The sequence below is a fragment of the Dermacentor albipictus genome, chromosome 8, assembly GCF_038994185.2.
Source record: "Dermacentor albipictus isolate Rhodes 1998 colony chromosome 8, USDA_Dalb.pri_finalv2, whole genome shotgun sequence".
In the NCBI taxonomy this organism is placed as follows: Eukaryota; Metazoa; Arthropoda; class Arachnida; order Ixodida; family Ixodidae; genus Dermacentor; species Dermacentor albipictus.
In genome coordinates this window covers 94,640,403-94,661,784 of record NC_091828.1, presented here as the reverse complement: position 1 = coordinate 94,661,784, position 21,382 = coordinate 94,640,403, and the positions used below count along the sequence as shown (strand labels likewise).

The following is a 21,382-nucleotide window of genomic DNA, read 5'->3' as shown; positions in this document are numbered from 1 at the left end:
TGACGACTACTCGTAACGACTACAATTTATTAGAAATGATTGAAAATGCTTAGTAATGACCAGGAATGACTAATAATGACTGAAATAACTTGTAATAACCACTCATGTCTATAATATGACCGACATATGTCTAACGACCGCTTGTCATGACCACACTTGATTACAAATGACTAAGAGAAAGAGAAATGACATAAGACTAAGAGGCGCATGATAAGAGGAGGAAGGGTAGGCTTTCGCCATTAATCTCTTAAGCGGGATTTTAAGGGACCCCACAATTTTTAAGTATACGCAGTACGAGCTGGGCAATCGCATGCAGCGCTCAGTTGACGATCTGTTGCCGAAAAGCATAGTTTCCGTTTTTCAAGGTCGCTCGTGTTTTTTTGTTGTAACGTCACAGACTGCACCGAGGAGGCTGCCACCGCAGCGACCACCAACCCGCTACTGAAGTTTGCCTCAACCGCTGCAGAACGTACGTACGTGCTAACGTGCAAGGTTCTTCCTGCATCGCTTTGCCTTGCAAAAATTTGTTGCGGGATGTCATTGCAAAGATATATTGTACGCCACTTCTATTCAATGTGCATTTTATTGCATTTTCGTACGACGAAGACCTAAGTACCCTGCCGATGAAACGTACATTCACTTCACATTCCGGAACAGCGTAATGTTCACGAAGTCATAGCGGGAACGAGATTCAGCATGAGCTAAACCAGCTGCAGAGATCCTGACATGTAGGTCGACAGGGTTCCGGGCGTTATACGTTGTGCTTTTGCATACGGTTAACTCACGTCCATGCCAGCGCCGGAACGTACGTACTACCACAGTATGTTGAATTGCGCAAGCAGTTTAGAACACTGAAATAAAGCTAATTTAATGATGAGCCATGGAACCTGTGTATGCTGTCTACGAATCATCCTCAGGCAAAACATATCGCGCACTAACCAAGAAGTGGCTCTGAACGCCAGTGTATATGATTGAGTAGTACGACCGCTTTTAACAAAATCCATCGGCTCTCATTGACTAGGACGGCGCAATGCTTCTGAGCGGCAGTCTTGAACGTAGCGGTGATGACGCCAAGCGTCATCTCTTTCTAAGTGCCACTGTCGCACTTGCGCCTTTGTCACGGTGAACAGTGAACTGTAAACATCGCAGGGTGTCGAACCGAACCCGAATCGAAAATCGTGCCCGAACTGGTAACATAGTGAGGACTGAACCCGAACCGACGTTCTTAGACTGCGCCTAATCGCGAACCGAACCTGAACCGAAAAAGTAATGGTTACCGGTTTAAATGGTTACCGGTTCAAATGGTTCAAGCATGCAGGATGCAAACTGGTGCTCAATACATAAGCTATTCTTGGAAATAAACACTTTTCAGTCGGCGCACCTCACGAGAACATCGTTACGGCTCGAGTTTTTTTATGATGAGAGAATGGGCATAGACGATAGGCGGCGGCGGAGGCATACACTAGGCACCAGAAAGAAGACCAAAATCATTAGCGACAAGCCTGAACTGTACAAGTAGCGGCTAGTGGTCTGAATATTCTTTGCGCAAGTCCGCAGCTGCTGGAGAAGGTGGAAGTAAGAATAAAATTCGGCGGCGATTACTGTACTCCCTAACGCAGCTCTACACGCGTTTTCATTTTTCGATATACTGGCTAGCAGGGATAATCGGTCTCGTGCGCAGCCCGTTGCAGACGGAGCGAAGTGTGGCGCCACTGCACCGCTAACCTGGAGATCGCGACAGCCAGGCCGTGGATGAGGCGGGGGCGCGATTCGCAGAAGCAGCCGCCGACAAACCTCCCAGACGACGCGCGCTACTCGGGCGCCATCTCGTGGCCCCCGCCGCCGCACTACGCTTTCCTCCTCACGCTTTCCTCATATCCTCCTTACGCTTTCCGCCTCACGCACGGAGGAAGGAAACTAAGGAGAGGCCCTACCCCCTCCGCGCGCTAGGAGAAAAGTGTGGCGGAAATGACGTAGTAGGTTCTCATTTTTTGCTGCTTTATTTTTTTTATGGCCACACGCCTTTTGGGCCACAATGGCGGCGTTGTTTGCGCTCACACGTGTTGCTCTGGTAGGTTTCGTGCCGTGGCAATGGCACTGTGTGGGCGGGTTTGCGTTAGTCACCGTATCTTGTTGCGCTGTGTTACCTGCACCGTGCTCTGCCGGATGTTGCGCGAGCGTGCGCGAAACCACGCGCAGCGCGGCGTGGTTTCGCGGAAGACGTAAACAAGAGAGGAGGGTGGCACAAAAGGCGGAGCATCGCGATGAGCAACGCCAACTTCCGGCTTCACTTTTGCTTCACAAAGAGTGACGTCAGGGCCCCTCCTTAGTTTCCTTCCTCCGTGGCCTCACGGTTCCGCTGGACTCTCCTCTCCGCTTTCCTCCTCGTACCTCTTCTCTCTCGCCACTTATGTTCATTCCACGGTGCGCGCTGCGTTCGCTGTCATCCCCTGCTGTGCTCGTTCGCTCGGTTACGCCGGGGCACGCCGACCCTCGACGCAGGGACGGGCGCCTAAGAGCTGCCCTCCGAAACCCGCGCGTTGTTCCGGGGCAGACAGCGCCCCAGATGGCCGACCCTCGACGCAGGGACGGGCGCCTAAGAGCTGCCCTCCGAAATCCGCGCGTTGTTCCGGGACAGACGGCGACCCAGATGGCGCTTGTGGCAGTCAACGATGAACCGCACTTGCCATTACTTTTTGAAGGATCTTGAATGGGGAAGAATACACTGTGACCATACCCAGCTTCTTGGTGCCGAAATTACTTCGGAAGTCGCACCGTCCGCCGTAAAGTCATGCACTCTCAACTTCGAAGACCTAAATTCCTCGGAACTTACAGACAAAACTGTACTTGCAGAATAGCAGAGCGAAACGTTTTCCCCGGTAGTGAGGTCAGTGTGAAACACTGAGGCCCCCCATGCCATTCACTGCAGGTCTGCTACAGATCAAGCAGCTCATCGAGACTGCCGACGAAGCGGCCATCAGTGACGACGCCTTGGAGGTTTACTTAAGCAACCGCAATGCCTCGGACTCCATAGATGACGCTATGGAGGCTTGCTCCGGCTCCTGCGAGTTGATCATGCCAAACCTCCAGGATATGAAGCTCAACGTGGCAGAGCTTCGCTACAGTCAGGTGCGTATAGAGCTCATGTGCAGCTAATTGCGTACAAGAATAAAAAAAGAGCGAAAAAAGAAGCAGACCACCCTGACGGGTTTTTTTTCTCAGTCACCGTACAGGGTATCCCCCACGATTTCTTTCTGACTCGCAAAAATTGTGAGAATCAAATTCCTGAAGCAGCGATTCCACAGCTTTTTCTTGAAACAACGAGCTTCCAATCATTCCTCCTTTCCTTTCAGCCTTTTTCTGTGCATTTCATATTTAGAACCCTAGCGGTTTTTTGTTACGGGCCAGTTTATGTCAGTTAATATTTCGTTTGTGAGCAAGAAGACGAAGGGAGGGGGGAGGGGACTCGCGCGCAGTATGAAACAGTCCGTTTTTGTTACTGTTTATTCTGACTAGTGCGTTTATTCCTCGAGTTTCTGACACCGTGACAATGCACTCATGAACGTTTTTGCACGCCCTGAATTAAAATGCTATTTGAATTTGTCGTGCCATTCTACACCACTGAGGCATATTCAAGTAATGGGAGACGGATGGATTATTCTTTTATATTTAATAATCAATCAAGGTATTTTCCGTGCGCATGAAGAACTTTAAGGTCTGAGTGCTGGCGCAAGCGCTCACAAAAAAAAATAATTGCACGGGAATATATGTTAGAAAGTACCATGAACACAAAGAACGAAAAACCGATACACCGTTTATTTATTCATATATCTTCAGGGCCATACGGCATTATAAAGTGGAGTAGCAGTAGAAAACTTCGCAATAAAAATACAAACGAAAATGAGTGAATCTCGTTATTACACGGCATAATTGTTCCCAGTTATGCAACGTTAGTTAAAGCTTTCCGACAATGCTTATTGTTGGGCATGGCTGTAGTTTTTGCAGGAAGGTGGTCCCCATTATGGGATGTGGGCGGTATAAGCAAACTAAAAAGGAAAGTGCTTAACTTTGCATGATGTACAGATTAATACACAAATGTGTGCAACTATGACACAACAACGCAAAGCTCAGAAAATAATAATGACAGCGAGGGAAGAAAAAATGTCGAGATTCACGAAAATAAGCGTTGTGAATACTCAGCATGCCGTGGACGGTGGAGCATTGGTGATTACTGGTAGGTATGCGGAAAGGGTAATGTTCTCTGTTGACCTTGTCCAGTCCAGCCAACGAGTAGTGGGAGTTTGAACTCGAGAGCACTAGCTTTAATGGTCAGCTAGTGGCTCACATTAAGGGCTAAGATGGTCAGTAGAACCTGGACCAGTGACCCCGGCAACCAGTCAGCTCGTTTTCCATTTAATTAAGTTTTCCATTCATCTTGCATGCAATACAAAGCATGATTTATTATTATTTATTATGGGGTTTTACGTGCCAAAACCACTTTCTGATTATGAGGCACGCCGTAGTGGAGGACTCCGGAAATTTCGACCACCTGGGATTCTTTAACGTGCACCTAAATCTAAGTACACGGGTGTTTTCGCATTTCGCCTCCATCGAAATGCGGCCGCCGTGGCCGGGATTCGATCCCGCGACCTCGTGCTCAGCAGCCCAACACCATTGCCACTGAGCAACCACGGCGGGTGACAAAGCATGATGCGACTGAGGAGTTCGGGACAGGTGAAGATATCGTTAAGGAGCTGGAACCGATACAGATCAGCGCGATTGCGTCGGCATCAAAGCACGGGCATTGACAATAATTTGTGCTAGTAGAGCGAGTGATGATTTATGCGTTTGAAAATCATGACTTTAGTCTTAGCAGCATTCATGGTTAGGTTATTACCTTCGTACTATTTAGAAAAAGAAAACAGGTTAGTCTGCAGGATGCGACAGTCATCAACAGTGTGAATTTCCTTTAAAATTTTGATGTCATCGGTATGTATAGGGAAAGAAGACTGTGAATAGTGCGGAGAAAGCATCAATATTGAAAATTAAGGAAATGGTCTTAAATACTGACCCTAGAGTGACGCTCCTAGTTGCCATGTAAAAAGAAGACGCTTAGACAACGGTTTGTACGTACCATGATCTATCGAGAAGGTAACTGCGCAAGAGATGGGCAACTGAGGAGTGTTATTTTTCTACCATGCGACTCACTCTCAACGGGGAAAATGCGCATTTCCCGCTAGCGACACGAATTACCAAAGCTGCTCAATTATTTATCGGCTATTCTCGACTTTCTTTCCTGAACTGTTCATGACGCGCAAGGTATTCACGTACGACTCATGCGAGAGCTTACGTTTGACGCTTATTGACCACTGCTTGATTTCAGGTCCGCCTTCCCCTCGACGTTTCAGATCTGAGGGATACGCTGAGTGACGGTGACTTGTCTCGGCACCTCGCCCAGGTCAGTATGAGTACGACGTGAATATCTGTATGAGCGATAAAATTGACGGCAACCGAGCGTTTCTATCATCATGATGCGGTTAGCTGACTTCGCTGGCTTCAGCAGCTGTATGTCTGCCCAGCTGCCTGCCTTCCTGCTTATCTATCTATCTATCTATCTATCTATCTATCTATCTATCTATCTATCTATCTATCTATCTATCTATCTATCTATCTATCTATCTATCTATCTATCTATCTGTCTGTCTGTCTGTCTGTCTGTCTGTCTGTCTGTCTGTCTGTCTGTCTGTCTGTCTGTCTGTCTGTCTGTCTGTCTGTCTGTCTGTCTGTCTGTCTGTCTGTCTGTCTGTCTGTCTGTCTGTCTGTCTGTCTGTCTGTCTGTCTGTCTGTCTGTCTGTCTGTCTGTCTGTCTGTCTGTCTGTCTGTCTGTCTGTCTGTCTGTCTGTCTGTCTGTCTGTCTGTCTGTCTGTCTGTCTGTCTGTCTGTCTGTCTGTCTGTCTGTCTGTCTGTCTGTCTGTCTGTCTGTCTGTCTGTCTGTCTGTCTGTCTGTCTGTCTGTCTGTCTGTCTGTCTGTCTGTCTGTCTGTCTGTCTGTCTGTCTGTCTGTCTGTCTGTCTGTCTGTCTGTCTGTCTGTCTGTCTGTCTGTCTGTCTGTCTGTCTGTCTGTCTGTCTGTCTGTCTGTCTGTCTGTCTGTCTGTCTGTCTGTCTGTCTGTCTGTCTGTCTGTCTGTCTGTCTGTCTGTCTGTCTGTCTGTCTGTCTGTCTGTCTGTCTGTCTGTCTGTCTGTCTGTCTGTCTGTCTGTCTGTCTGTCTGTCTGTCTGTCTGTCTGTCTGTCTGTCTGTCTGTCTGTCTGTCTGTCTGTCTGTCTGTCTGTCTGTCTGTCTGTCTGTCTGTCTGTCTGTCTGTCTGTCTGTCTGTCTGTCTGTCTGTCTGTCTGTCTGTCTGTCTGTCTGTCTGTCTGTCTGTCTGTCTGTCTGTCTGTCTGTCTGTCTGTCTGTCTGTCTGTCTGTCTGTCTGTCTGTCTGTCTGTCTGTCTGTCTGTCTGTCTGTCTGTCTGTCTGTCTGTCTGTCTGTCTGTCTGTCTGTCTGTCTGTCTGTCTGTCTGTCTGTCTGTCTGTCTGTCTGTCTGTCTGTCTGTCTGTCTGTCTGTCTGTCTGTCTGTCTGTCTGTCTGTCTGTCTGTCTGTCTGTCTGTCTGTCTGTCTGTCTGTCTGTCTGATTCACTCTGCGCTTACCAGCGACCGAAGTTTATTGCTCGGGTCACTTAAGTATGTGCCGGCGGCTTCCTCGCCGTGCATACATGAGTCACTGGGTACGTACGCCAAAAGACAATGTTCGGCTAGCTTCTGCCTGACCTATAGTTGACAACTTGGGTAATTGCCACCGGATATATGCCTCGACAGATACGTTACAATGCATTGTGACATGTAAACATAGTCATCACAATCGCTGCCAAGAATGAATTTCTCATCATGAAATTACAACTGTACCACTACTTGAACACTAATCGCATAGACGTAGGAAAAGATAAGCATATGCTCAAAGGAGGCGTTCTCTCTCACTGTATTTTTATTGGGTAAGAAATATATGGAAACTCGAGGTACATTTCCGTTGCCGGCGGCGGTGGGGGCAATGCCGTGATGTTCTGTATAAAGTCCAAGTGCGATAACACCGTGGCCGCGCTCCGTATTAATGCTTTCTTGACAGCAGGCCTGTGCGCTCTGTTTCTTGAAGTAAGGCGATTTGCACCTAAATTTACACTTTCAGGCCCTGTGCGACGAAAGCGGTGTTAGGAAAATTATTGCGGCTTACTTGGGAGCGTCCCCATTAAATTCGTTTGCAGTCAGGCATGGTAGCATCACGTCACGGATCGAAGTGCACCGGCCTTGTGCCATCTACGAGGCGTTAACTGTATGCTGTGTGTGCGAGAGAGCGTGCGTTAGTTAGCCGAGGGCGGGGGCTCCATCTCGTGTATGCAAAAGGTAAAAATTGGGTGGAAGCGCGCCGTCTTCGGTCGCGGGCAAGGTACCTGTAGGGAGGGAGGGAGGGGTGAGGGTGTTCTGCACCAGCGGCGGCGGAGAGTGGCCGCGCGGGCTCTATCTTGAAAGCGATCTGCGATGGGACCGTCTAGGTGCGCCGAGGGCTCGTACATTTCGTGTGCACTATGTTCTCGCCGCTAGTTCGCGTTGTAGCTACAGGCAGCACGAAGGTTACTTCGCTCACTGCTGCTGCCGCACTTCCTTAATGCTGCGTTTTGACAGCGAGTGTCCGCGGTCATCGAGTCAGATGCGTTCAGGTTTGCCTGCGCGCTTGTGCCTACATGCTTATTAATGTATAAGCCGCCGTGGTTGCCTAGTGGCTATGATGATGGACTATGACTTAGTGGCTATGGTGATGGACTTAGTGACTGTGGTGATGGACCAAATCCCGACCATGGCGGCCGCATTTCCATGGGGGCGAAATGTGAAAGCACCCGTGTACTTAGATTCAGGTGCTTGTTAATTAATCCCAGGTGGTCCAGATTTCCGGAGTCCCCCACTATGGCGTGCTTCATAATCAGAAATTGGTTCTTGCGCCTAAAGCTCCACGATCTTTCTCCCTTTATTTCTACGTCAACAGAACATTTTGCGGCGATGCAAGCGACCATGAGGCCATTCGTAATTACGTAATTCACGTGGTGTAGCCACAATCGCATTCCCTCCCGCCAAAATGCATTGACCATTTCGGTAGCATTACGGGTTTCTTTCCAGCGGAAACTACGTCGAACGTACTTTCGACGCATTTCGGGCCGCTTACAGTGTGCTGGCATTCTGTGGCATTTGAAGAGTTCTCGAGTTTTCTTATACCAAATAACACTTTTCAGATTCCAACGCAGAAGAAAATAGGAAAGGATTTCAGGAAGCAAACAAAAGGTTAGTCCATCACACCTTCAGTAATTCTGGTTGTGAAATCGGTGTTACAAAAAAACATTGACCGTCCTGCGAGTTATATTAAATTTCCTGTAAACGACATGGCTTCCACATTCAGCTGCCTTTTTTGTCATATAAATGCCCCATAAGGCGTTCATACACTTGCAAACGGGAAATTCGCTCAAAACATTTCACACTATTAGAGAAAAAGCGTAAGGATGTAGGCACACATGCTGTCTAGAGGGAGAAAAAGCGGTGCTACTTATTTTTTTAGTGAACGTTGCACGATGCTAGAAGACAATGAATCGCCACTAACGCAGCCATGGAGGCCTAGTATGTACCACATCGCCTATACCACTGATATTTCTGCTGATCAATCAAAATGTGCCTTGTGCTTTCATTAGCTGCGACGTGTGATGTCTTTGTTATGTCTGCACGTTATCTATATACTTCGCAAGAAAGGCTTTGTAAATTTTCTGTAGACTAACTGGGAATTACTCCTATGGCCGCCGAATAAGCTCTTCTTTTCCTGCTCGAAAACTAGAAGTTATTTTTCACTCAGTCGACAAGGAAGCGGGATCAATGCTTATATTCGTGATTATCACGGATATACTTGATCTGTCGCAAAGTGCTTCCCCTGGATGCCGGACCATGAATTCAAAAGAAAAGTGGAGATCCACAGCGTCACTACTGGATGCTATGGGGTCAATGGTGTTTGGTTTTAGCATTTCGCGTAAATGCTGGAGTGCCTTTTTTATGTTCTACTGAATTAGAAAGAAAACATCACCGTCGGTGGCTCCAAAAAATATGCCGATCATCCCAGGGATTTTCTTCCTTGTTCATATACCGCCCAGTGCATGTGTCGCGTAGCGTTTTTCTGCACAGATGCGGACATAATACTGGCGCATCGTGCATTGAGAAGAGTACGAACCATAGAAGTCAAACTAAAGGAAATAAACGTTCACAACATTTTTGGGCCACGACAATGTACTGCCAAAAGTAAACACAGGGTGGCATGTGGGAGAAGCTCTATATATGTCAGAAGTAGATTGATTTTTTGTGATTGATCAGCATTCAAATCACTAGGAATGACAACAGCTCTATTGAAAGTGAAGTTTCCCTGATGCATTGAATGTTATATAAGCTCGCGCAGGAGAAATTAGATAAGGATTCATGTAGTGGCCACGCATTCAACTTCGGCGAAGGTCCGGCGTTACCTGAGTGCTATCCTATGAAAGATCCTAATTACTGTTATCAGATAACTCGATTAGTTAGAGAACATAATTATAGAAGTTTTGTTGCTTAGTGAAATCTGCGTTTTGATTTGACGTGGAGGTAATGTTTGCCTCTTCGAGCATAGCAGTTCAAGGATTAGTCTTGTGCTACCTGCCACGCTACCTGCCACAGGCAGGTTTTTATTTCAATTCCATGCAACTGGTATACATAGATTTGAATCCTCTGAAAGGTTAACAACAGAGCTCGGAGGAAATAGGATCCGGCGCAGGCTGATCTTGAAAAAGCGTCTGCGTTGTGTATGCTGACCTAATAAAGCTTCTTTTTTTTGCGAATATACGAAGCATGCCAAAGTCACCGACTGTGTTTTTAATGTTCGCCTCATTAGAGAGTTTTAGCGTGTCGGGTATGCCTGTTAAGGCCAGACGAACTGTAGTTTGCTATACCGGTTGAGCGGAGGCAGAAACGTGAGTAACCTGCACGGTGCAGCCAACTGGTTGGTGGGAGCTCAACCGCACAAAGAGCTATCAGTGCAGTAATCAAGCGCATTCTACTTCGCTGATGGCGTAAAATTTCGGCAGTGGCGTAATCGGGGACATAATGACATCATTGTGTGTAGTTTACACCGGGGGCGACGTAGAAGGAAATTGTTTAATGCAAATTTAGCTCTATGTTTGTCTGAGTTCTGTGCCACGAAGCGGCTGCACCGTGCAGGCCACTCATGTCGGCGCCTCCGCTTATCTGGTAAGCCGCCCAGTCAACTTGTGTTCACGGGAATACCGGACACGCTAAAGCTCCCTATTTACACCTAACGTGCAGAATCGAAGGCCAAGCTGCGCCAGTACGCTGCCCGCTTCGTCAAAAGCGTTGGTGAACTCAACGATTCCGTCAAGCGTTCGGTGGAGCAGGCCCAGAAAGCCGTCCTCAGCTTGGACAACATGCCTGACGATGTAGCAACAGGCCTCGGAATATACGAGATGGTGGTCACGGTCGTTGCTGTCGTCATCAGCATCATAGTGGCACTGTACCTGTTAGGTGAGCGAGACAAGCACAATGCGAGCAGCACGTGATTCATTCTTTAAAAGGGCGCACTCTCGAGCGTCCGTAACAAAGTTGCACTGAAATTTGCGTGATAACTTTTTAGAAGAATAGTTTGCTCCGTGATTGCGTTAATGAAAGTTGAGTTATAGGATCTGTAGATTCGTGGACTGTTTTGCCTCTTTGAAGATATCTTATTTCACCAACACTAAACGTTGCCTTCTGACAACAGTAGATTCTACGCTTGTGTGCTACATGATCCACAGTGTTCAATATTAATGTTTTTTTGTACAGCCTCCAAAAAATAACGATTCCGGACAAGAAAAATAAAGGACAAGTGGTCATGAGACAACAGGCTGTGTGTAAGTGTTGGATAGACTATGTAAGAACACCTATCCGGGCTTTTCATATGCAGGCAAGGTATGCTTCTCCACAAGTGTAACAGAAACCCTGTTATCCGAGGGCAAAGTTACTTGCAGTTCATTGAGAACTCTGGCATTATCGTTAATGACTCACGTTTGCTTTTCAGAGAAACCGCATATGACTCATCACGCAAAAAGTACGTGCAAAATGAATGAACAATGTCAAACAGGTTATGAATAACTTGAGAGAAAAACTGGCCATCATGTAGTGCACGCGCACTAATATAACCGACTCGTGCTCTGCGTTATTTTGCATGAAATAACGCGAAGATGACGTGGAAAAGTATGAGCGGCGTTGCGAAATAACAAAGCGAGGAAGTCCGCGAAGTATGAAAAAGAAATGTCTCTACGCATGTTACTGCCTAAGGGATAGCAGCCTCATGAGAGCCTCTGCGGAAAATCGAGCTAGTCATCAATTGTTGGGCCTTGCCGCGACCACAACCTCCTCAACGAAGCCTCAACAGATCCCTGCGTTCATTGCATATTAGCGTCACAGAAACGTGCTGCTCTGAGCCGCGAAAATCAGGAGCGTGGTTTGCTTTCCCACAGATATTAATTGATGGTGGTGCTGCTTCTCGCATTTCGATGGGGGCGAAATGCGAAAACACCCGTAGATTTAGGCGCATGTTAAGGAAACCCAGGTGGTTCCTCCACTACGGCGTGCCTCATAATCATAAAGTGGTTTTGGCACGTAAAACCCGATAATATATTATGGCGGTGCTATCCCGCGCGAGTGGGTGCGTATTCGCGTGATGTCTTTCAGATTACCCGGTCTTTCTCGCTTCGCCAAAAACTAAAGGACGCTATGTGTGCCTTTCTGACATGAAAGTTTGGCGTCTTTTGCAATATTTTAGAACTCCCTAATTGGCACCTTGACAATTAGAATAGGGAGAAAAGACTTCGATAATCACTTTTAAATAAATAGCTGGACGTCAGTTGAATAAAAAAAACAGAAAAACCTGGTGGTTTCTCAACCGGGCTCTGAAACGCATGCTCCTGGTCTTATGCGTGTAGGATAGTCCGTCTATTTGAAAAGTTTGGTGCATGATAGCTGTCATAAGTTGTATTATCAACGGGGTACACCGAACAATCCAACCAATCACCTGATCGCCAATCACCTGAACCAATCGTAGATCGCTGATCGGGTGCGACATTTAAGCCGCTGCTCTGGAATCCCTTCATTAGCCTTTTTTTTTCTCTCTCTACAAAACAAAATTGTGGTGTTTAACATGCCAAACCCACAGTACGATTCTGAGGCCTTCCGTAGCGGAGACTATTAAGACCACCTCTGGTACTACATTATCCACCTAAATGGAAGTGGACGAGCCTTCTCGCCTTTCGCCTCCATCGAAATGCGGCCTCCGCTGCCGCAATTGCTGCAGGTATCTCGATCTGAGGAGCGATGCAAGCGCAAAAGAAGTTTGGGATTAAAATAGTGAATAGCGAAACAGTGAAATAGTGCATACTGAAACACAAATGAATCAACATAACATTCAAACGCTACAACTACGCAGGAAAATGCGACTGAAATGTCTTTTCTTGCTTAAAAACACACTGTTCGTCCCTCCACCCACAGGCTTATGTTAAATCACTTACAGCGCGCCGAACATGGCGTCTTTACGCTGATTAACACCTTATAACATCCGAACTAACCTTTTTAGGTTTTCCTTCTTCCCGCGCACTGTAACAGATTGGAACAGCCTGCCATTATCCCTATTGATAAACACCGATCCTATTGAACGCTTGCGTCTTTAATTCTACGGGTAATGCCATGTCTGCAAGCCTTGTTACTGCTTCCTTTTTCTTTTCTTTTACACGTGAATTTTATTTGATACTTTTCACATCTTCCATATTCTAATATTTTCAGTATTTTGCAATGGTCGCTCGTTCAACTTCGGGTACTTGTTCTTTTTTCCCTCTCTGAATAGTGATTGCAAGTGCTCATATATGCGTGTGATACTGTTATAATGTTTGTCAAGTTGTCTTCCTTCAGTGTACCTTCTCTTAATCTTATTACTCGTCGCTTTCATTTTTGTTTTCTTCTGATAGTTACATATGTTGCATTGGTTTTGTATTTTCTTTTCATTTGTTATGTAATATACGTGCATATGAAAAGATTTATGTATTCTGCCCCTCCTGCTTGGGCCCCCATTTGGGCCTGCTGAATTGTATAAATAAATAAATAAATAAATAAATAAATAAATAAATAAATAAATAAATAAATAAATAAATAAATGCACATGATAAGTTGGAACAGATAATTGGGATAAAGTCTTTATGCGATACACACGTCCGTGTGCTTCGCACATTTCTTCACAGTGGCAAGAAGGCATAGACTGCCTAGTCTATGCCTTCATAGACTAGGCAGTCTATGAAGGCACAGCTGGACTCGCAGACAAATATAAAGTCAACAGTCTATTGGCAGAGAGCCTCGAGACTATTTAGTTTTCTCTGACGTATGCCCACGAAGCTCCGCTAAGCAACTTATATGATTCGTGAGTACCAAACAAAAGATGTATTCGCAGTAATTCCTTTGTATAGAGGGTCCTCAGCTATGATATAAGCAAAAGAACGAGTATTGCAGAAGTTGCAAAGGATTTCATGGCAATTTTATACAAATTTTAGATATTTTCAGAACGTGAAGCCGGCTTGTTTGGCAGGTTATTAACGTGTTCTTTGATTATACTATTTATTTAAGATCCCAAGCATTGACATGCAACCCTGCACATGCTATTGAGCAATACTTGTAATTATTATTTGGTCTCTTCGGAATACTTTTATCAAGGGACCCTAGAGCATGCATCAGTCACGCCTACAAATATCCACGAAGAACGCACCGCTACTGATTGCTATCGCAGACCACACAGCAGCCATTGCACGGACCTCTAAAGAAAACTAAAGTCTGTAGACATTCTAGACACTGTTTAGAGGCCGGCTATTGAAAAAAAAAGAAACCTAGCATGGAGGCTATGTTTGTATGACCTTTTGTTGGTCTTTATTTTTCATCAAAGAGTTCGTTATGAACGGTTTCTTGCAAACGTTCCACAAATTTATAAGGACGCCAACTCCGTGGGCTGGTGACATTATGGTGTTGGCAAGTACTTAGGCTACACCTGTTTGCGAAAATTCGACATCATGTTTACTTCTGGTAGAGCTTCGCCTTTCTACCCTCCGAAGAACTTTTTTTTACCCGGACATCGCAGTAAAGTCGAGCAAGGAGGATGAGACCAATATTAACTTACTACCTTAATCTAGTGAAGTCTACAGGCTTCTTCGAATAGTACCCGTAAGATACCTGAAAAAAAGCTTACAATCATGTGTGCCAGGAAACCATCAAGACTAACAAAATTTAGGTGAACGGAAACTTATTATTTTTTGTTTTCCTTTCGGCCGATCGCCAGGCAACCAGTGCTCCATGTGGCGTGCCCAGAGCGGCTGGTGCAGCTTCAATGCGGCAAGCTGGGCGATGACTGTGGCGGCCTTCGCGTTCATCCTCTCCTTCCCGGTCTTCGTGATCGTCTCTACGCTGGGCATGTCCACGGGCATGGCCGCCGACCGCAGATTGTGCGTCCCCGCGCAGGACCTCGGCGCGCCTGGTTCGCGCTCCTTCGTCGAGTTTCTGGCAGGCAGGCTGGGGAGCAAGGTGGGTTTGGCCGACGAACGTCGAAGTCAGTGTGCCTGTGCATAAATTTAACGCATAAATTTTTGAATCAAAGTTCTGTATTTTTTTTCACGCGAAGCTGTTAGCATTTAGTTGTCGAAGTCAGTGTGCCTGTGCATAAATTTAACGTATTTTACAGCGAGCTGTTAGCATTTCGTCGGTGGTGATTTTTGGTGTCCCTCGGCAAAAAAAAAGAAGATTGAACCGGTAAAAGTGCACATCGTCATTCGTATCAGACGTACAACACGTAGCTCAGCATTCATCTCAACAAGGAAAAGCACTAAACAAGCATCAAAACCGCATGATGGATGATAAGGCGCCTGTGGACAATGCGTGGCACGTCCTTTCTCTCGCCGCCTATGTTTCCCGGTAAATGTTACGGTTGCGTAAGCTGCTCTGGTGGAAAAGGGGCAACAGCAGCACACGAATCAGTGAGCGACGTCACCAAACTTGACATACAGAAGTGAGACCTGGCTAGCAACTCCTGCAGCTCATTGAAAGACCGCTATAGCTGGACCACGTTGCTCTCTGGGGCCTGCCGAAGAGCAGCGTGAATATGATGAGCACCAAAGAGTGCAAAATCATAATGCTCAACAACAGTGTTGCGCTAAGACTAGGCAGGGCAATAAAACATTTATTATTCCCATGGGTGCCGTTTGAGTGGTTCTCTAACATCTTCGCTGGCCATCCGTTATGGCAGGGTCGGGATGGTGAGCAAAGTTTTAGAGCGCAGCTCTTTGGCGTCCGTTCCTGGGTTTCGCGTCGTCGTCGGCGTCGGCCTCGTAACCAGCTCCGCCCCCCTTCGCTGGAGTGGGAGACGAAGGACGCGAGCCGCGAATGGCGGAGACCAATGAGAGCGGCCCCTTCAGTGACGTGCGCGCGCGATGCTGGTGTCATGCGGACCCTCCTTACGGCTCGATGCGCACTCGTGTCTGGTCTCAGCCGATCCGCTCGTTTCGTACTATCGTCTGCTCGCGCCACAGCTCTCGCCCGCGCCTGTTTGGTTCTGTTGGGTCGGTCTCGTTCGCGCTTGTTTTGGTTGTTATTTCGACAACAAACGGTTACAAATATCCCTCGAGGCCAGCGCACCTTCCACAACTTAATGCGGTGAGTGTAAGACTCGTATCTCCGCGAATCCCATTCATGCAAGTGCGACGACTGATGCACGGCGGAGGCCAATATGGCATTAAGGGCCCAGTTGTGAACGTCTTTGTGAACGTCTTTGAGAATCAAGCATTGGTGTACCAAGTCGAACATATATCAGTCTATTTCTCCGACCACAAAGCTTCCTTCATGACTGTCAAGAACTGTTAGTGGAGTCTTTGTTAAAGGAATACGTGTGAAAAATAAAAAAAAAATTCTGTGATAGCGCATACATGTGTTGCTCGATTTCTTTGCCTCAATCTATCGAAAAGGTGAAACAGCTTATTTGCTGCGCTCAAATTTCGCATTAGGAAGTAACGTAATCGTCGGTAATTTTTTTTTCTTTATATTATACACTCACCACACGAGGTTTATACGGTCGCATAGGTTCTCCGTACACAATTTTTGAGTGACTCCAACCCCTGCTCGATTGTCGCGAGACACTCAGTCAGTGAAGCTCACAAGGAAGCGCCAAAAGTGAAGGCAATCATACGTCGCGATATGTCGCAACCAAATCCATACGCTGCGAATCGGACAATTTGAATGACAAATCTGGGCTTCTAGTCCCTGTGGTGTCTCTATAGAGTTCAACGACTGGTGGCCTTATATATTTATTGTAAGCAACAGCGCAAATAAAAGCGGAAATGTCTACAAAAGAGTCACAGGACACATTCGTAACTTTGAAGTATGGTTTTATTCGAGACATGTTGGGAATGGTATATACGAAGAAATGTTGGAAGTAGCATAGATGTTGTGAGCCCATGAAATGTCTTTGAAGAACGATGACAACTTTATTTCGAGACAGATAAGGAACCGATACTCACGCACTTTGAGGTATTTCATATTTGCCGCTTCTGTAATCTACCACGTTTAATTATCTTTTAACCAGACCAGATTTTTAACCAGGGGTCAGATTTTTGTTAGCGACTACCATGTGAAAGCAACAGATAACAGAGACAAGGGAAGCATACAGGAAATCATTTGTAGTTTTTAATCATATTGTATGACTGCTAAGCCAAATGAGAATGAATGATGACGAAAAAGACAACTATCTGGTAGTGGGCACTAAGTACTGGGCGGCAAGAGTATCTTTGCTGGTTCAGAAAATACCACCGTAGAATAAGCGACTGACATTCACGCCTGTTGGTTGCATGGGTTTGATAGAAAGGTAAACAGTGCATAGAATGGCAATGTGGTTTTAGTCTGAAAGTCATGGATACACGATTACCAAAAAGTGTCAAGAGTTTAGCGAACACTAGGCATGCCGTCGTATGTTCTGGTCGACAGATGCGCCTTATCCGCCCTCTGAACTTGTAGTCTGAACACATCCTCGATTCATCTCTCCAAGAATTCCATTCATCGACTATAATAATGCGCACTTGTCATTAATGCTGATATGCATCGAGTTTGAAATGTGCTACAGTGGTAGAAAAGAAAGGCTGTCTAATTGTAGCCCGTGGTTTCGGGGAGGGGATTGTCTTCGTCCCTGATTGACGTCTCTTCGTCGTGCACAGCCATTGATGCATGCTCAAGTTTGCGCACATTACCTCAACCGATTTCCTACGCTAAGAAGTTTAACCGTGAACAAAAATGTTCATCAATTATTCAGGAATCTGTTTGATCGTGCGCGTAGCGCTGAATGTAGACTTCGTTGAGATCGCCAAAAGGAAAACGAGCCAAGCGCAGATGTTGTCAGAAATGCCTTTTCCTCAATTTGTGCGCATACATGGGCCCGACAGTGGTCTAAGATGCGCAGTCTCAACCCTAGCTACTATATCGTAGTAATGACTTACAACGAACTTCTCGTGCACCATGCCTTTGTTTTTTTTCATTCCTTCCAAGGAGGCAGACCACGGCTCCGCGGCTTTACATGAAGACGACACAGAAAGTAAGTTCCTCTTGTGAGTGTACAGTAACTCCGCTAGACTTTACGGACGTGAACTCGATGGTCCTCCTCCACTGTTCCGAATTGAACAAAGTGGTACCCCTGGACTGAAGAATGCAGAGGCACAATAACGCTCGGCGGTTGTTTTGACAAAAACGTGCTCGAGAATTATGGCTTCGCTTGTGAGTTTTTACAGAGCAGCCACGAGCGGCTGCGAAGAAAAATTGTGCTACGGTGTAACCGTGTCTTATGAATTCAAGTGTACCAGCGAACTGGAAGAATGCCAAAATTATGCTAATCCGGAGGAAGGACTACGTTAAAGAATTGAAAAATTGTGGGCCCATTAGCTTGCTTTCAGTATTGTATAAAATCCTCAACAGGATAATTTCCTGTAGAATAAGGGCCACACTTGACTTCAGGCAACCAAGAGAAATGGCTGGCTTCAGGAAGGGATATTCTACAATGTCATCGATCAGGTAATCGAGAAATCTGCAGCGTAATATCAACCTATGTGGCTTTCATAGAAATCAGGGAAAGCTTCGCTTCGCAGGTGACATTGTCCTGTTCAGCAACACTGGGGACTAATTACAACAAATGATGGGTGACCATAAGAGCGAAAGTGTAAGATTGGGATTGGAGATTAATATGAACGACCAATAGCCTGAAAAAAAAACAAGAATTCGGTAACTGCATTCAGGCTCTATTCTGTGATCGAGTACGCTTAGCTAGGCCAATTACTCACAGGGGAACCTGATGAAGAGACGGAAATTTACAGAAGAATAAAAATGCCTTGAAGTACATACGGCAGGTGTAGCGAGATCCTGACTTTGAGCTTACAACTACATCTGCAAAGAAAGGTGCACAATCAATGCATTCTACAGGTGCTAACCTATGGGGCAGAAACTGAGAGGTTCATAAAGAAGCTCGAGAAGTCAAGGACCGGCGCTAAGAGCAATGGAACGAAAAAAATGTTAGGCGTAACGTTAAGACACAGGAAGAGAGCGGTGCGGATCAGAGAGAAAACGGTGATAACGGATAGTCTATATGACATTAAGAAGAAAAAGGAGATGGGCAGGCCATGTAATGCGTAGGATGGACAACCAGTGGACCATTAGAGTTACAGATTCAACTAAGGGAAGGGTAGTGCTTTCCACGACGGCAGAAAACTACATGGGGTGATGAAATTATGAAATTTGCAGGCGCAAGTTGGAATCGGATGGCGCAGGACAGAGGTAACTGGAGAGCGCAGCGAGAGGCCTTCGTCCTGCTGTGAACATAAAAATAGGTTGAGGATGATGATGATTACTGGGGTGTGCTATTGATGCGCACCACTACAGTCGAGTCGAAGTGCGGAGCTGCAATTCGCTGTTTTAAGTGGATGTGAAATGGGGACATATGAAGCGTTTTATGATAAGCACAAATTTCTTGGTACGTTTGATGATAATGACTGAAGTGGCACTGCAGCGCAGCAGCCGTGAGGCCAACAACTCATTCATCATGATTCGGAAATTTACGACGATGTTTCACTTTGGGCAAGCGACGACCGCTCTACTTGGGCATGACATGAACCGTACCGACTACACTTTTGTCAGGCGTAAATTGCTTTCTTGTGCATGTAAATCAAGGTCCACGGAGCGTTGTTCGTCATATTTACTTATTCAAATGCCCGCTAGAATTGGAGCCGTAGACCTAATACTCGGCAGTTGCATGCCGCTAATTCTGAGCCACCGCAGCGCGAGAGCTGCGAAGAGACGTCTCTCATTATTTGCAGATCTAGGGAAATGCGAACAACTCGCACAGCAAAGACAACTAACATGTATAGTTGAGATCTGATGCCGTTCAAGTTTGTCCCTGCGGGGAGTCTACCCTATACTTGAAATTCACCACTATATCCAGTGCCGCTCCTTCCACCGCACCATCTTCTACCCAAATGTTTCTCTATGTTCAAGTTAAGCCGTGTTACATAGCATTGTGAAACATAGTTCCAGCGCACATTTGAACAAGGACGAGGCGAGAAAGACAACACGAACGCCGGTTATCTCGCCTCGTCCTTGTTCAAATGTGCGCTGCAACTATGTTTCACAATGCTAATCATAACCAACTAGCCCAGCTGTCCATACCTGCTACATAATCCGCTATGTACCATGCATGCCTCTGTATGCTGCGTCCGCTTGAAACCCCTTCAACTTCGTAAAGTAGCGCCACACGTTGAAGAATGCCGCCTCCTCCTCGCGCGCTCAGGCCGAGGCCGACGCCGCGTCGCTATTGGCCTAATAGCATCACGTGGGACCTCGTGCCATGCTTCAGCGCCATTTTCGCTCGAGCAGCATCTACGAAGTCGCGAGGAGCGCATGTTGTCACCTTTGCTACGCTCGAGCGGTGTAGGCGGCGTTACGGTTGAGGGTAGAGCGTGAAATAGAGGAGAAACGAGGAGAAGTGAAAGCGGAGGAGGAGAGTGCCGCTACTTTACGAAGTTTAGGCGTTTTACGCCTGCTGCATTGACGCCGGCGTCCAGTGGCATATGCGGCCCCGCAGTTCATAATGACGTCGCACGAAAACGGATGTAGAATATCTTTAGCAGCTGTTGCCATTAGAAAGAAAATGAGTTTTTGACTTCAATTACATTATGGATAAATCTGGCGCCTTTCATTCTACCAGCGTACGCCTTGCGCACCGCCAGCAGACAACGGCGGGGAGGCGGCGCCTCCTCCAAGCCGCGGCATCTTGTGGCAAGCTTCGGAAGCCCTTCCAGGCGGCGAAGAAGAGCGACCGTCGCATCGTCGAAGCGCCCACACGGGCCGAAGCCCCCGGCGAGCGGTCACGGATTCGCGCGTAAGACGGCTGGACGCTTCGAGTCGCTGTAGCGGCGAAAGTCCAGAAGTGCACCGCAGGCGAGCAGACGACGCAGGCGAAGGCAGCAACGTCACGGCAGCGGCATTGGAGGCTCTGAACCTCCCGCCGATCTTCCCTCCGCGCTCCAGAAAGAATTCACGCCGAAAGCGGTGAAGGGCGTGCTGGAGCGCTTTGTGCAGTGTTCGCGCTCCAAACTGCCCTTGGTGAAGCTTTTGGGCAAGGACATGGTTACACACCTGGCCAGGGTCATCTTGGGCAAAAAAAGTCCGTGGCTGGGGCTCGTGGACGACACGGCTGGGGCCCCAAAGTTCGAAGCTCTGGACAAATTGGGCAGCCAATGGCCGGTGCTCAACGTCAGCAAAGATGCGAAGAAAAAGCTCGAATACATCGCCGAGACACCTATCAACCCGACGATTTTCCGTCTTCTTTCGAACTTGGTGAGTGGCAGAAACGAATGACGTCAGTGTGAAGTCATTGTCTTTTGTATGGCTCACGTGCTTGGGTCCCTACCGTGCTGCAAATCGGCTTTACAAATGGAGAGGTTGGAGTACGGTTTATTCACTAATGCAACAAACGATCCTGTTAAATTAAGGTTAAGACCGAGGCTATGCTAGACACCTTAGTCGGGATCCACTTCGCGTCATGGTCCTATCAGAATGCGGCCAGTGCGGCTGACATTCGAACTCGGAGCATTGCGACGCACAAACGCAAGTCGTGTGAGGCAGTAGGGACACCGTGAAAGATTCAAGGTGCCAAATGAGCCGTGTCTTTTGTGGCGATAG

At 46.9% G+C, this 21,382-nt stretch overlaps 1 protein-coding gene across 1 annotated transcript in view; it reads left to right on the top strand.

The window, feature by feature from the left end:
• The window catches only part of LOC139048866 (uncharacterized), a 63,711-nt gene that overhangs the window by 26,044 nt on the left and 16,285 nt on the right, over positions 1-21,382 (top strand). The window contains exons 8-13 of the mRNA XM_070523753.1: positions 398-469; positions 2,930-3,129; positions 5,384-5,458; positions 8,320-8,368; positions 10,418-10,633; positions 14,460-14,701. Coding sequence (XP_070379854.1) covers positions 398-469; positions 2,930-3,129; positions 5,384-5,458; positions 8,320-8,368; positions 10,418-10,633; positions 14,460-14,701 — 854 coding nt within the window. The remainder of the gene's footprint in view (positions 1-397; positions 470-2,929; positions 3,130-5,383; positions 5,459-8,319; positions 8,369-10,417; positions 10,634-14,459; positions 14,702-21,382) is intronic.